Here is a 17,606-nt window from a genome sequence, read left to right as displayed (position 1 = left end):
AAAAATGAAAAAGCCCTGAGTCCAGCAAGAGCTGCGGGTCTCTAAGGTTAAAGTGAATTGGTACAGAAATTAAAATTCTCCGTGACAAGGACTTTGACAAGGTAGGCCCATGAGAGCGTCATAAAACTGAGAGGCCAAGGCCCTTGAACGAGAGAGCCAGAGAGCTTAGTCAGCTGGCAGTAACCTGCTCGAGGAGTCCTGGATGCTCAGTGTCCGCTGCAAGCAAGAGACCAAGAGGAAGCAGCCAATGCAACGCTTTGGTAAAGGGAAGAGACCCAGAATGGCAAGTTGAAGTTGAAGGGGAAGGTGTTGTGAAAGGTGTGCTGCATCTGAGATGGAAAATTGGTGGTGTGACCACAGGCGAGTCACGCCGGAAGTCTACTGATACCACACCGGCAGAAGTGTTGCAGGTGAAGCGAACAAAGGAGGAACAATCTGTGACATTACTGAAGAGGAGAGAAGCCATTCTGACAGAGCAAGCAGAAAGTCCCAGTCTATTAAGAACCCTGGTGACGTTATCCCTGCTGAAAACGGGCAACAGGGAAAATGTGAGACTGGAGACTGGAGGCGGGTGGGCCTATAGAGAATGACAATCATTACTGGAATGCTCGTACTATTCCCAGTCGAGATAGTGGGCAATAAACTACTTGAAAGAACTTGATAGAATAAAGAGAAATGTGCTGACACATCCTGGCAGAAGAAAGTGATAAATGATAGATAAATGATAGAATAAAAGAGAATGAGCAGGGAAAGCAAACACAATTCAAATGTATGCCCCTTGCACTGCATTGTAAGATGCTGTGTGCAATGTAAAAAATGCAAGAATTCAAAAGGTACACAAAGTTTCTCAGTACTGATAGTTTGATTGACTGATCAGTTTCCCCATTACGTGCGCAAAAGGCAAGGGAAGTGTAGTTGAAGGCTTTAAATCCATTCAAAAAGCCAGGACAGATCAAAAACAGAGGAGGGTTGGGGGGGGGGAGAGAAAAGGGCTTCCCTAAGAAACTGAAGGGAAAGATGTAAAAAGAATCTTTCCTAACAGTATATAATGAAATTCATCACTTCGCCTTCTGTGGTAATGTAGGCCAATCAATTGACTGCCTTTGTCACCCCATATTGAGTACTGCTGGTTTGTAGTAATGTGAGGGCTGAGTTGGCAGTTAAACTACTACTCATCCTTGCAGTCCTGCAGAGCAGTGGTCCTTTTGTCACTCACTAAACATAAAAGGAGCGCCTGTTGCCCTGTGCAAACAAGCAGGAGGTGTGAATTGACAGGTGAGAAAGTAGGCTGTTCGAAGGAATAAGAGCAAGCAAGGACATGAAGGCTAGGATAGTTGTAAAAACTGAAAGCTCATACAAGAAGCCAAACAATTTGTACACCGGTAAAAAATGAATAGTTTTCGAGAGAACCTGTACTAAGAAATTGAGTACTATCCAGACACCATGGGCTGTTATGAAATGAAGGATCCATGAGTTCCTCGTTCCTCACCTGCAAGACTCTTAATCGCATACCTTCAGTGTCAGGTAATTACATAATTGAAAGCTGGTATCAAGTAAAGTAACATGATGCAAGTCTTCAAAATCAGTTTTGCCTAGCTGTTTAGTATTCTCATAGTCCATCCGCATCCAGAGTTAAGGATATGGTGGCGGAGCCAGGGAAACATGGGTTTGGAAGTTAATGCGCATCACAGAATGGGGATAACCTGGGCAAGGAAAAGGGGCAAGATCATGCATTCCGTTACTGGCAACATTTTAGTTAGGCTTGTAGTTGAACTGTATAATCGTTTCTCCTGTGCTGATCTTTTGTCAGGCAAAGTTATGTAGTATGACACATTTTGTCAAGAGCTAAAACGTCATTGAGACTGCTTATATGGTTTGCTTTTCCCTTGTCAATATGATACTTATTTCGTATGGTACTGAAAACATTCACTCACACGTTTACCTTAATTTGTTTAGGCTTAAAGTTTTGTCAGTCAGTAGGAAGTAAGACTTTTTATTTTTCCTCTTAAATAGCAAATGGAAAGGCGACAACAACAGCGTCAGCTGCTTATGCATCAGCCCAGATGGAAGAATGTTGCTCTCGGCTGGTCGAACCATCAAATTATGGGACTTGGAGACCAAAGAAGTATACAGAGTAGGTTTGTCAATTGATTGTTTCTGTGCCTGTAGTGTCTGTCTTAAAATAACTGATCACTTTACTTTAACGTGTAGCCTTAAGACCTTTCTCTTGCTTTTCCATAGCCCTCTGGTCAGGAGAAATATTAGAACTGATCTGGTTGCCGTACACTTACCCTGAGGTTTCTTGGACCTATGCAGTATCGGAATGTCAATCTTAGCCGGACATCTCTTTTCTGTATTGATGGTAGACTGCAGGTCTATAGCAGGTCTATAGCTAGCAATAATACATCTGGGAGTGTTTTATGGCCTAGCAATGGTTGGAACCTAAATAGGGTATTCAAATATCCTGAAATGCAGAACTATAGTTGATGGCCCTTCAAAAATGTCTAGACAAAACATCTCATACACCATAGTTGCCACTTTGAGAAAGTATCTAGGCAATCGGCCAGTTGCCTACCAATTTTTAATGCGGGCTCTAGGGGTTTCTACACATTGCCACCCTTGTATTCATATGCATTCCCTTTCCCGCGTTACAGCCATATCTCCACCTTCCATCCTGCCTCCAATCTGCACACTGCCGCCCTTCCATTCGGGCTCACGCTCACGGGCACATGTCTCCCGGCACTTCACAATGCCCCATGACCACAGGAGAGGCAGGGAGGGTGATGGAGACAAGCGCCATAAAGGAATATGGTCTAGTGTATAATTTGATAACTTTGGAATTAGATGAGAGTTCTTACTGTTCCTCAACTTGACCAGAATTGTACGATCTCTGGATCATAACCTTCCCACTCTGCTTTGGTTTGCTTATCTTCGAAAAGACATGATTAAAAATAATGTAAACACCAGTGATACTCGCTTAGAAATGATGGAGGCGGTTTAATGTTTGGCTGCAGACCCGCTATTGAGTTGTGACCCTGGGTTCATCCTTGCTGCATCACTTTACTTTTCCTTTTTTACTTATGGGGAAGCGCTTAGAAATAAAAAAAACTGGTATAATAGTCTTCATTAAATCGAAAGGATTTTAAGAAGAAAATGGGCAGATGCAGTTTCAGTTAAGTTTGTGACTTAAAAATGAAAAGATCCAGGTTTTAATTCAGCCTTCCTCATTTGTCCAAAGTTGTTTGACGTCAGCCTGATTACTTAACAGTATAAAGCGTAACGTTTTATCAAAAGACTGATTTATCCACTTGATCATACCCCTCTCGTCAGAGTTTAGAACTGGACAGTCAGTTTTGTAGACATGGGAATCATTTTGGTTGGGAAACTGCTACTGTGAGGCTTGCGAATGTCTCTTTTACAAGCCCCTTTATATCACTGATATGGTTACTCCTCTGTTAGGTCAGTGTGCCTTTACTTTTAATAGGCTTAGGTTGGTGCACATTATCAATGATCATTAGCATGCTAAAATTGCCAGTTTCCAATAAATACTGTTGTAAAGGTGTTCTAAACGGTACAACGTCCTTTCATTGCCTGCATGTTCATCACCAGGCATTTTAACATGCACGTTCCATCGAATGTGCTCATTGAATTTTTTAGGAGGGTGGGGTGGGAAAGGGCAGATAAGGGTTTGGGCGGGTAGGCAATAGCAAAAGTAAGTGTCGGAGGGGGGGGGGGCACCACATCGAAAAATAAAAATTTGCATTTTTGATGGAATGTGCACATTTAAATGACGGGATGAAATTATAGGCGATGAACTGACATGGAACTGTTCTAAACAAAGAAAGGAATGGGGACACTGTTAAAGGCATACTCTAGTAAAAAATGTTATTGTCCCTATGGGTCGGCCATGTTTTTTTAAGGCTAAGTGGCTCGATTTTAGAAAACTTTCCTATGGACCTTACCCGAGTTTTCGTCCATTAAACGCACGCGAAAACAAGCACCTGGGAGCCGCCATTTTCTGATAATCCTATCTTTTCCCCGATCGCCCTGGCTCACCTGCTTTTGCGGCACTAAATCAATTCCCCCGCCCCTGAGCCTGACATTATCAAAACATTCATATTCCCCGCCTCTCCCCGTGACGTTACTGTGCTGCGTAGGCAAACGCGCCCAGTCGTCTTCTGCGCGACTCCACACAGAACCCGGAAACCAACACATATCAACTCACAACACAGCGCGCCACAATTCGGAATATGAAACTGTACTTTAACAAATGTACCGTGTTGCTGTTTCATTGTAAAGTACATTTATTTGGCATCAAATGTTTAGAGAATATTCATATGAACTCCGGAAGACATTTATTTTCTTTTATCTGTATCCGCAATAACTGTTCCGTTTCATCTCGGGTCACGCGCTGTTCCATTATGGCACACAGGGTGTTCATTTTCGTAAAAAGAATCACTTTGGAAGCACGGTGAACCGCAAGGCTGTTCCATCAACTAGGCACTAGTCCAGCCTAAAGTTTGTTATGTTACTTCTAGCCACTAGTACAGCGTAAGGGCATGTGGGCCCTTGGCGATCGTCCCATAATATGGTGATCGTGCTCCAGTTGTTGACACGAAGCTGCAGGTGTCTGCTGAAGAATCCGTCCGCCGGTGTCTCAAACAGGTGGCAGTTGCAGAACGGGATCAAATACCTGTTAAGAAAACAAATAAATGATAATTAGTCTCACTAGCCGAACTTCATTAATATTACTCATTTCATTCATTACGGCCGATCAGAAACTATTTGCTTGCAAGGGTAGTTCAATGGAGTATGTTCTTCTCTAACATAAATGCGAAAAGTAACGAGATAAATCTAGGGCAACACACAATGACAAACGACACTCTACATGCATGAGGCATGATATGATATATGATATGGCATTTGTAACGCGCGTATACTCAAATGTTTCTAGGCGTGACGAGGCAGGTGGGGAACAAGGGCAGACAGACAACGATCCTACTAGGCCAGGTGTTTTTTTCTGATCGCGCATGGGGATGGGCTGTACAAGGATAGTTGAATACAAATTAAATAATAGGTCCAGCTGGTGGCAAGTGCAAGGTAAATGCCGGGACAACGGGCTGAATGATACAGAGACAGTCCCGTAGTGCAGGGAAAAGTGGCTGGGCCAAGGAGCGAGATCGGTGACACCAGTGAACCTGCATGCCCATGTGCCCACTACGAACAGTTTTAACATCTTTTACAGTCATCATTCATTTATTCATGCATCCATTCACTAAATCTTCATTCCGGTATAAAAGCGTGTAAAGATTTACTTACATTATATTTGAAATTTCCATTGTGTCTCTTCGTAATGCAGTCTGTAAAACGGACCATGCTCTTGACAATGATTTTTCGTATACTGACCTAAAACTGAAACTCGGTCTAGTTTCTGAATTTTCTGCCTTATCGTCTCTTACGTTATTGCGCACTCCCTTCAAATGTAGTTCTTTCTGCATGGTCCCTGTCTCAAGGTCAAAAAACAATAGACCCTTATACTTCCAGTGCGACTTGTGGGCCTCATCTGTGCACTGTCCTTCGCATTCTTTATTTGCAACATCACTTAGTATAGGCATCTGTGAGAACTTGAAGTTTAGAATCCGTCTATGTAGTGCGCCTCAATGTGCAAATGCGAACTGGCTTCTCTCCCAAATGCCACGGCCTGCTTGGCTGGCACGTTCTAAGTGCCCCAATTTTGTCCCCGTTGTCTGCGAGCTTTGCATCCTAAATTGAAACATTTAATTTTTTGCGGAAGGTCAGGGAAAGTATAAAGTACCACAGGAGTTGAGTTAAAAGTGAGATTTATTGTTTGTTTTATTTTTTGCAATACGCAAGCCTCCCCTCCGTTAACAGTGCGCAGCATTTACATGAGATGAGACATGAGAAAAATATATACATACACATGTGAGGTGAATAGAGAGAATTCAAAGATGACACCCAGCTTCTTCGCCACCCATGATGGTGAAGTTGGGGGTTAGGTTTACTGGTACACTGTACAATAACATTTATTTACAAAAACACAATCCTATTGCAATTATTTAAACCGCGATTTGTACTTTACAATCAGCTGTGCATCGGGTGGGCATGCCACAGTCGCAATGTTTGGTGGCAATGGATCACTGCTCTGTACAGAAACGTCCAAAATTCCATATCTGTGCTTCTCTAACACAGCAACAATAAGGCCTTTCACAAAGTCGAACTGCATTTCATCATAGACTGGTTTGATCACCCATTGCTTACTTCGTTTTGAAAACACCTTGGTGTAGCGAGGCATCCTTACTTTGCCCCTAGTCCTAGATTGTTCACGTCCGACATTGCTGTTATGGGCCAAGACGGCTAGTAGAGTGCGATGTTTCATGCCCCGAAAGCTAAAATGCAAGCGCTTCGGCCTGTACTTTAGGCACATATTGTGGAACACCTCCAAATCTCCTGTATGACAGAATTCTGTCAGTCCTCTCAAATCTCTTGATAGAGTTTTGTCAAAAACAATCTTCTCAATGACTGTGTGTGTCGGTGATGATGGAATCAACCACTTCTTCTTCCGTGCCTCCTCTGGAGACAAAGGGCCATGTTCACATTGGTGGAAATGTTCATTTGCTGTCCAGCGGTGAACGTTGGTACAGTGGTGCATCAGTGACCGCCATTTTTCAAGTAGTATTTCCACTGACCCCTCGCAAGTTTTTGAGCTCCACCAAAGATGGTTGGTGATAGAATGTGACCACTGCAAAATACTTTCAAAACCTTTTTTTTTCCTGCAGCCGAGATTTTCTCATTGATTGATTTAGCAAGATGCCATACGTCAAATTGATGTTTAATATGTGGGAACTGCTCTCTCATTGTCTTGGCAATTGAAACGTGTCTATCCGTGGCTATGAGCTCGATGTCCATCCCCCTCGATTGTAGATGTTCCACTGATTTTATAAATCCTAGTTTCTCCATGGCCACTGAGGATGTACATTGTGTTACCTGCACGACCCCCGAACTCACAATTTTCTTACTATCCATGTCCTGAAAGTGGTAGGTGCAGTACTTGGCAGAAAACCCAGGGCTATCGCACTGTCCATCGCCGGCTAGCCTGAATCAATTGCCTTCGAATGTACTTGCTAGAGACAATTGTTCAATTCTCCAAGCATCACTAATGGCCGGAAACAGATAATCACGTTGGTATGTGTAGTACAGCGCACTAGAAATGAAATGGAGTCCCACAAACTGAAAAAAAGCCTCTAACTTTCTAAAACTGGAGCCACTAAAAAGTGATGCAGCTGCACACAGTAGATTGCCTGCTGGCAGTTTCCCCAGCATCGGTTGTGCAGACCAGGAGAACCTATGATTTAATCTACAGGCGGCTTTTATTTTGACGTTGGTGCCTTTCATTTTACGAGTCACATTAATCAATGGCTTCCCACATACTTTCCCTCTAACGGAATGCACACATTTCAGCATACTTATAATTTCCATCAAGCAACTGTCGAATACAATGTATTTGCTCTTTCATTAGACTGTCATCCTGCGTCAACGTTGTTTCAGCTTTTGACGCTGTGGAGATGTCAACACATTGGAAAGTAATATCGCTGCTATCAAGTATTGCGTCTATGGATGCTGCGGCTGGTTCATTCTCTCTCATTTCAACATCTGCTAATTCAACATTGATGGGAGAACACAGCAATGTCGACATGTTTTTTGGTGGCAATTTTTTGGCTGGTGTACATTGTGTAAATTGATCTGCAACTACTTCAGAGCTATCTCCAATACATTCAATAACATCTTCTTGTAGTGGTCCGGTCGCACAGTAGCTATGGTCCAATGCAACTTTGCTGTAGTCTCCAAACAGAGCTAATTCATGTTCTGGCCATTGGACATGAGCATCTCGAGCCTGAACACGCCTCGCCTCAATTAATAGTTCCTCCATAGTGTACATGGTCTGGCAAGCCACATCTCTCATTCGCTTCAATGTCTGTGTGTGTATAGTTCTGATGCCCACGGGCAACTGGAGGAGAGATTGGAAAAAGGATGTTCAGTTTAAACACAAGATGGAGTGTAGTAGAATTGACTAAAAATTTTTTTGTGGTGGGGACTATTTTATGTTTTTTTCTAAAGTTATTAACTGTAACTAACCTTTTTTTTGTTTTTTTTCTTTGCAACTTTTTTGACTCGACCTTCAACATCTGCACGCTGTAGCTCCGATTGGTTTCCGCATGTCCTCCCTTCCTCTTGCGCTGCAACGAGTAGATTTTCTGTATCCGCATAGACAGCAAGGAATGAGGCTCCATCGTCTCCCTGAAACACAGTACTTTCATTACTATGTATCAAAATATTGTTAGTATACACACGTGAGGACGAACACACAGGTACATCTCAATAGCCAAATACGATTTAAACATTGTGTGCAACAATCAAACGACAAGTATTCGACCAGTGATGATCTATTTCGATGGAACTGTCAGTATCCATACCTCCGGCTCTGCATGGACAGCCATGAATGGTTGTATTGGAGAGGAGGCATCCGCATCTCCCTGAAACACAATACTTGCATTAGTATGCTTTTCAATATTGGAAACATAACACACACTTGGGGTCGACGGCACAGGTACATATAAAGAGATAACTGCAAATGATGCATTGTCCAAAAGAATCAAGGAAAATCCATATATGATCACATTTCATCGACTTATTTCAACGATTTCTTTACATCTGCATCATCTCAATGAGATGTTGTGGTTGGGGTGGAAGCTCTGTCGTCTCCCTGAAACACAGCACTTGCGTTTATAGGGAAGAAAGTATAGCAAATGGAATCACGTTATATGATCACGCATGATGGAGCTGTCAGTATCCATACCTCCTGCTGTCAGGCTCTGCATCAAGTGTAGGGGTTGACGCTCCATCGACTGCCTGAAACATAGTACTTGCATTAGTGAGGATTACAATTGTGAAAACATAACATACACTTGGGGTCGTCAGCACAGGTACATATCAACGGCTAACCACGAATGAAACATTGTGTAGAACAATCAAATGACAAGAATTCCAGCTCTGATGATGATGCTCAATGGAGCTGTCAGTATCCATACCTCCTGATGTTGAAAAACATCTAGAAATGTTGTAGATGTGGCGGACGCTTCAGCATCTCCCTGAAAGACAGTACTTGCATTAGTATGGATAACACTAATTCGAACTGAAAACAAACACCAGTGGACGATAACTAAGGTGTATATCAATTGGAAAGCAGTAACCAAACATTCGGTAAAATAATTACACGATAGAATAAAACTATTACTTGACATGCATAAAACAAGTATGTAGCGGATTAGCCTAATAAGATTACCTGATACGCGCTAGAAGTGGTTGATAACTGCGACCCCGTCAAGGATGTAGAATGTTCTTGCTTCAGATTCAAGGGATAGTCAAGAAGTTGTAAATGTCAATTAATGATTGATAATGAAATGCCAATATTGAAAATAGCCATGTAAGCCGACAGAATACTTGAAAAATGCTCAATACAGCACAGTTCCCTGTCCCCATATATATATACATTGCGTTTGTGGGTTATGAAATCGAAAAAGAATATATTGATAAATGTCATTATTCAAAAAACTATACACTCATATCAATATCGAAATTATTACAAGGGATAGAACACCTACAATATCAATTAATCCATTCGGCTACACAATACCGCAAGGCCTAAAGCTAAATCCGGACACTTGACTCACCGGTGGCGGAATGTGGACGAATAGAGTGGGAATAGCGTTTTCGAGCAATTTCCGTGTAGTTCGCCGTTTATTCTTCTTTACCCAAGAAGTTGTGTACATTTCCAAGGAAAAGTGCCGGCTGCAGATGCGGTATCGATCGCCCCTCTTGTCCTCTAAGACTTGTTGAACTCTACTTTCCAGCTCATCCAGTGGATATCCGCAATGTCTGACCCATTCTCTTATTCGATCGACAGTTTTCGGGAATACATGCATTGTAGTTCCTTCAGATTTCGCATGGGTCTTCGAAGGGCAACCGCTAATCGAACAGGCAGGCATTGTTGATAAATCTGAAAAGTAAATATCGACATTATTCTACAATCTTCAAGAATAAAGATTTGATACAAAAGTAAATGAATCATACAATGATCAATGCAAGGTTTGTTTGGGTCGCAGGAACTGTACCAGTTCATTATGTGCAGCTTAGTATTTGCATAAATTGCAGAAATGTATAAATGATGTGACTAAAATCTGAACATGTGACTCATCCCTTGGATGTTCTGTATTGCACGAGAAGGAAACATGCTTACATCATAGACTGGATCCCCGAAGGATGCAATTCGATGACAATAGACACAGATGAAAATAAATAGATCTATTGATAGCATAGCAATGGAAACTCTAGTCAATAGCAATGAGACCAATGAACATAGCACTATTGTGTACTCTAATCGCAAATAGATAGAAATTTAAAAATCTGCGAAATATGACTAGGATACATGGCCTTACCTTGACCAACAAACAGTCGGATTCAGCAAGCAGAGCAGTATGTTGCAGGAGAATAGGTGGGTGGCCACAGGTAGCACACTGATGGGTTTGCTCTAAGCGGTCACAGAAGTTCACGGATAGCATGACGACGACCAGATTAGCGTAGATCTCGGTGGTTGCCAGGTAACACGTTCAGGAGTTGACTTGCAAAGCACAAAGATGTTCTCATGAGACATCAAGTGGTTTATAAAGTATTTGGAACAGGGGTGTGTTTGTGAATGAATGACGTATGTATGTTGTGGTTTTAGGGGGGCGGCCTGCTTCAAGGGGAGGCCTGGCTGGAGACACGGGGTCTGGGGAGGCCATGTGACCGATGGCCCCTTGGCTTGGGACACCTTTTGAAGTGTACATGTTGTTTGACACCTTGGCCTTTCGCGCCCCGGACAGCACCCCCCATGCCAGCGAGCATCCACCGGCGCGAACCGCCTTTATATCAATATACAGTATATCGCCTTTATATGAATGATAGTATAACGTTGCTTATCAATAACAAATGCCACATACCGCAGATTCTTGTGAGCACAGACCCACACTTCAACCAGTGTATTATAGTGGCCCAAGACCCGAAGGTCTGTATAATCCAATGGTAATTGATAGTATAGATATATGTGATTCATTTAAAAAATCAAGACAAACGTTGTTAAAATAAATGTGGTGTTTTATTTTGTATCTTATTTTCATGACACAAAAATACAAGACTTTAAAGATTATACAGGTCAGGTTGCAGCACAGCGAGAGAAAATCCCCTGTACTGACCGCTGTCACTCGGGAACGTTTCTCTAATGGCACGAACGGCACAGGCGGGTATCACTCTTCGAACGCTGTGTCCAAGCCTCCCGTGAAGCCACCATGTATAGGAACGATAGGCCACCAGCCTGTACCACCTGTGAAAAGGAATGAAACAAACTGACCCAGATAAGTTTATTAAACGTTTGTTGTCAATGACAATTCTTGTAACTAATGGCATTTTACACGGACAAATGCTATCTAGACAATGCACACTATTCAACGCCTTACATCCGTTACAATGATATGTAGATGTAATTTTGGATATAGTAGAAGAACATGAAATAGGAGTGGCATGACAAGCAGAGTATACTTACTCGTTACTCGGATTACGAGGACGTACAGTTGCTCGAAGTTCGTGCATAAGCACCATCAAGATTCTCAACATGGCCCGTGTGAGGCAGGCTGCCCTGAAGTCTGGCAGCTCGGTGATGCATTGCGGTCGTGGCTCGCCTTCCGAAATGTAGGCCAGGCATCCCGAGTTTTCTCGGCAGCAGCAGTTCTCGTCCTCGGCATTAGCTCGCACCGATTGCATGTGCACCAGGTGGAGAAGCCGTCCATGCGACTAGGCCCAGGCTCTTCATCTGTTGAATCGTCCTCCCAACTGCCGTCCGAATCCCCATCGTTTTCACGTGCTTCCCTTTCCAGTAGTTCCTTCTCGGTATACTCAGGCTCGTACATGTAGGGCATTATTGTAGCAATTGTGTGGTAAACAGAGTAAAATAATTTACCGAGATGGTACAGGTGTTCACACGGGCTACAAGCGGCGAAGGTAGCTGACCAGAGCACTGAAAGGAGTCACAGAATACTCTAAGTAACACAGAGAGAGGAATGGAATCGAAAATCTGCTGCTGTGTGTTGTGAAACGGTCTGTTTATACTTATTGAGGAAAGAGGCATCCTGCCATTTCCATGGCGACACGTCATTAGCTGAAGCGAAGCGAATGTTGACACGAGACGTGCTTTGGCGTTGGGAAATGGGCGGTACGAGTCTGCTGATGACAGGCTCAGGGGCGGGGGAATTGATTTAGTGCCGCAAAAGCAAGATAGGATTATCAGAAAATGGCGGCTCCCCGGTGCTTGTTTTCGCGTGCGTTTAATGGACGAAAACTCAGGTAAGGTCCATAGGAAAGTTTTCTAAAATCGAGCCACTTAGCCTTAAAAAAACATGGCCGACCCATAGGGACAATAACATTTTTTTACTAGAGTATGCCTTTAAAGATCATTTCTCCAGCATGGGGTCTGGCATGGATTCACATGCTCATGAATATTCCCTGTCAGGCTAGGAATCCTTGGTAAAGAAAAAATCTGTTTCAATTTCGTTTCTGAACTGTCTTTCTCCTAATAACCAATCACTGGTCTTTGGGTCATATTGCCCCCAGCCAATGACTGCCCTCTACCTAAGCCCCTCCTCTGGCTGCCATCTTCAGATTTTTACCGCACGTTCAAGTGTTGGGTGTCCTCGTGCTATAGCTCTTGAGCTTTTACTGCGTTTTGTGATTTTTTTTTCAAAGAGTTTAATCTAATTTTTTCGGTCAAATCGAGCCTCAAGCTCCACCGTTTCTACTTGCGATCAAGGGGGACCCATTTCGGAATTTTCGACGCCCCTCAAGGTCGAAGTACTTGTCGAGTTTCGTTTCTTGGAGGATTCTGGAAGAACTTTGAGGCCTACTCCGTGTGGACATGGCCCAGGACAAAGGAAACACAACGCCCGGATCCAAGCTGTTCAAGAGCTGCCCTGGATGCGGATTGCAGAATGTCTTCAAGGAGGATGAGCATTCCAGATGCCTCTACTGCCTTGATAAAGACAAAAACGCACGTGGAGAAGGACTGTGCGTTTTGCAAGAACATGTCGGAACAGACTATGAAGGATCGGCGTATCCTCCTCACCAACTGGCTGGAAGGGAAGAGCCCAGCAGTAGGTGAGAAGCAGAAGTCGTCTGAGCGGTCTTCTAAGACCTTTGAGGGTGCTCCGGCAGACCAACAAAAGGCAAAGAACCGCAAGTCCGCGGGCACCAGGAGCACCGATCGGTCGGGCTCCTCGGCTGCCAGGCAGGGTACACTTTCACCGACGCATCTGGCTGGGGGAAGAGGAAATCGGAGAACACGGGTAAGCCTTGGGGCCTAAAGTTTCCCTGCCACCGCGGAGGGAATCCTCCTTTTAGCCCATCGATAAGACCCCCATGAAACTCTGGGTGGAAAAAGAGGGTGGGGGGCCCGGTGGCCATCACAGAGACAGATGCAGCCTCTGAAGAGGAGCTGGCTGGAGTCGCGAAGATCCAGAACAAGAAGTTCGAGGTGGTCCGGTCCCACGGGAGGGATCCCGACGAGGCGGATGATGAAAGCTATGGTGGTGCCGACTAGGAGCCTGTGGAGGATTCCACTCCCCAACCGTCGCGCCCGTCACAGCTGGTGCCTGGGCCACAAGACAACTCTGGAGCAATCTTGATGGCGATCCCGTCCTTGTGTACGGAGATGAGGACCAAGGGCCCCTTACCCCCAACGGATGATCCAGCGGAGCCTTGACCGTCGGCAAGCCCTCCAAGCAAGCGGAGAATTCACCCCCCTCCCTTCCAGCCTTCACTGCCTTCGCAGCCTTCATCTCCTTCTCCTGATCCGAGGGATGACACGGGAAAGGAGACGGCCACGATGGGGACGGATGACGACGGTGGCGCCGACGGGATGGGCCTTCCATCACCACCTCCTCTGGCCTCCCCGCCCGACGAAATTGGCTCCTTCCACGCCATGATCGCCAGGGCATCCGAGTTCTACCAGCTCTGCCCCGAGGAACAGAAGAAGGAAGGTTTCCTCTATCAACGGCGTGAGGCCAAGAGGAAGACGGTACTCTCGGTTCCTTTACTTGACGACCTCTGGGACGAGGGGCTGTCGCTCCTGAAGAACACTTCCACGACTCCTGCCAAGAGGGACCGGTACAAGAAGTACCGGGGTCTCGGATTCCGCCCCCTTGTGTCGGTCGTCTCCGCGGTGGCCAAGAAGAAAGCGGCGGGGGCGACTGCTTTAACTTTGACCTGCCCGCCGGACGGCGAGGGGAAGAAACTGGACGCCATGGGACGGCGGGTCATCTCGTCATCGACTACTAATAAGCGGCCAACACCCTCGACGGGGTTCTGTGGTTTAAGATCGCTCCCCTGCTGGACTTCCTCCAGAACGACAAGAGGGCTGAGGTTCTGGAGATCCTACAGGAAGGCGACGGAGCATCGGATCACGCCATAACGGTGGCCACGGACATTGCTGACACTGGTTTTTGCCAGATGGGCAACCACGTTTGCCTTCGCTGGTGTGTTTGGCTCAAGTCAACCGATTTCCGCCAAGATGTGCAGACCAGAGTCCTGGACATGCCTTTCGAGGGAACAACCTGTTTGGCAAGCCAGTGGATGAGTCACTGCAGGCCATCAACGGCTCGGGCCTTTGGTATTCTACAACAACTGCCGCCCTTTCGGAACTCCGAAGGCAAGCAAGGTGCCTCCAAAAGGATTCGGCAGCGGCTCCTCGACGTACCGCCAGGCTGCCTGCTCCTCATCACAGGAGGCCTACAGAGGACGTGGCAAGTCAGAAGGATCTAGTAGTCGCCAAGGAGGCAAGGCCGCTGCCAAGCAGGACTGAACTGGCTGTAGCGTCAGGGCACCACCTGAGCACCCCGGTGGGAGGCCGGCTGGCGAAGTTCGTCAGCGTGTGGGAGTCCATCTCCACCGACCGATGGGTGCTGGATGCCCTGGCCCGCGGCCACTCTTGTTTCTAAAGTGCCCCCACATTCCACCCGTGGCCAGGAAGGAACCACGTCCCTCAACTGCTGCTGAAAGTAAGGGCGATGCTGAAGAAAGGAACCATAGAACTCGTCCCAAAGAGGCTCTGGGGCTGCGGAGTGTACTCCCCATTCTTCCTCGTAAGAAAGAAGACCGGCGGCTGGCAACCCATACTGGACCTTCGTTGTCTAAACAAGTACATCAAGTCCCAGAAGTTCCGGATGGTCACCCTCCAGCACGTGCTAGGACAGCTGGAGGAAGGTGACTTCCAGTCGTCGCTGGACTTGGAGGATGCCTACTTTCACATCCCCATTCTAAACGGACATTGAAAGTTCCTGAGATTCGTAGTCCAAGGGCGACACTATCAGTTCAAGGCCCATCCCTTCGGATTGAAGTCGGCGCCCAGGCTATTCACCAAGTGCCTAGCACCAGTGGCGGCGCAGCTGCGCCTGCAGGGGATCTGTCTACCCCTACCTGGACGATTGGCTCATCTGAGCAAAGACAAGAGAACTATTCGTCGTGCACACAGCGAAGACCGTCCAACTGCTTATGGATCTGGGATTCTCAATCAAATTTGTGAAATCCCACATGGTGCCGTCGCCCTGTTCCTGGCAGCCAGGCTCGACACAGTGGCGCGATTGATTTCTCTTTCGGAGGAAAGGACGAAGGCCATCCTGGGCAAGGTGCAACTGCTGTATAGACCAAGGACGTGGCCAAGGTGAGGTCCATCAAGTCCCTGCTCTGCATGATGTCCTTGTGCGCCTGCGCAGGCTGCGGATGCGTCCACTGCAAGAGTTCCTTGATGCCCGTTGGATGCAGGTGGCAGGCCGTTTTTGAAGACCGGAACTCGCTCATCGCGACATTCTGCCTAGCGATCCGGTGGTGGGTCTCCCGCGCGCATCTGGTGGCGGGTATGGACTTCCAGACCCCAGCACATCAGGAGACGGTGACGACGGACGCCTCAGTGGAGGGATGGGGAGCGCACACTGGAGATCTCCACGCAAGAGGCCTTTGGCTCCCGGAGGAGAGGTCACTACATATAAACGTCCTGGAGCTCCGAGCCGTGTTCTGGGCCCTCGGGTTGTTCCTCCCGTCCCTCAAGGGCAAGGTGTTAAGGATCTTCATCGACAACACCACCACCACGATGTTCTACATTCGGAAGCAGGGAGGCACCAGATCCCCAGCCCTATCCAAGGAAGCCCAGGATCTGTGGCACTGTGCCGTTGCCCAAGGGATGTTTCTGGTACCCTTCCATCTGGCAGGAATAAAGAACACCATCGCTGACTCGCAAAGCAGGGAGCTGCGCTCGTGCAACGAGTGGGAACTGCGTCTGGATCAAGTGAAATCTACTTTTCCAACTATGGGGCAATCCCCAGATCGACCTATTCGCGATGGCGGCGAATACCAAGTGCCGGAGATTCGCCAGCACGTTTCCCCACCCGGGGAGCATGGGCGATGCCTTCTCATTCCCCTGGGACGGCCTGTTCCTGTATGCGTTCCTGCCGTTGCTGCTGCGACTCATCAACCAACTCAGACCGTCCTGGTGCAGGATGCAGGATGATCCTTGGCGCACCAGCGTGGCCGAGACAGATCTGGTTCCCGGACCTTCTGAACATGTCACCCCTCCCCCCCCCCCCCAGTCAAACTGCCGACAACTCCTCACCAGAGAAGGAGCCACCATCCTCGACCACGACACGGGGTCGCTGAACTTGCAGGGCTGGCTCCTACAACACTAGAGTTTGGGGGGGTACGAAATCCCGGCGGACTGCAAGGAGGTGCTTGCAAAGGCCAGGGCGTCCTCAACTCTCACGTGCTATGGACACAAATGGAAGAGGTTCTCGGTCTGGTGCCGTGCACAGATTAACCCTCTGCTGATTACGGCCCCTCAAGTGCTGCCGTACCTGCTGTTGCTGGCCAAGGCGGGGCTAGCTCATGCCTCCATCAAGATACATCTAGCGGTGATTTCCCGCTACACCAGAACTCCGGGGCGATCATCTGTGGTCTCATCGCCTGGTGAAGGAGTTTATGAAAGGACTGTTCCGATCATTCCCGCTGGTGAAGGCTCCGGCCCCGGCATGAGAGCTCAAGGTGGTGCTGAGCAGGCTCATGGGGCCGCCATTCGAGCCTCTGCATTCGTCACCGTTGAAGTTCCTATCGTGGAAGAATGCGTTTCTTGTGGCCATCACATCCGCACGATGAGTGAGAGATCCAGACCCTCTCCTGCAAACCACCCTACCTGACATTCCACAAGACGAGGGTGGTGCTGAGGACGCACCCCCCCTTCATGCCGAAGGTGCCGCCGGATCCATCTCAACGAGCCCTTGGTGTTAACTGTTTTCTTCCGGTCGCCTTCGTCGCCGGCCAAGAGGACTTTGCACTCGCTGGATGTGGCTAGAGCGCTGAAGTTCTACGTGGACCGCACAGAGTTTTCGGAAGACATCACAGCTGTTTGTGAACTTTGGACCTGTGAACCAAGGGAAGGCCCTCTCAAAGGCTTCCATTTA

The 17,606-nt window shown here is 46.9% G+C and overlaps 1 protein-coding gene across 1 annotated transcript in view; it reads left to right on the top strand.

Annotated features, from left to right (window-relative positions):
* WDR43 (WD repeat domain 43) overlaps positions 1–17,606 on the top strand; it is a 489,892-nt gene that overhangs the window by 139,588 nt on the left and 332,698 nt on the right. Inside the window, exon 4 of the mRNA XM_069608719.1 lies at positions 2,014–2,134. Coding sequence (XP_069464820.1) covers positions 2,014–2,134 — 121 coding nt within the window. The remainder of the gene's footprint in view (positions 1–2,013; positions 2,135–17,606) is intronic.

Source organism: Ambystoma mexicanum, chromosome 4q (genome assembly GCF_040938575.1).
Source record: "Ambystoma mexicanum isolate Mex_15411 chromosome 4q, UKY_AmexF1_1, whole genome shotgun sequence".
Classification (NCBI taxonomy): Eukaryota; Metazoa; Chordata; class Amphibia; order Caudata; family Ambystomatidae; genus Ambystoma; species Ambystoma mexicanum.
This window is presented reverse-complemented; position numbering and strand designations above follow the sequence as displayed.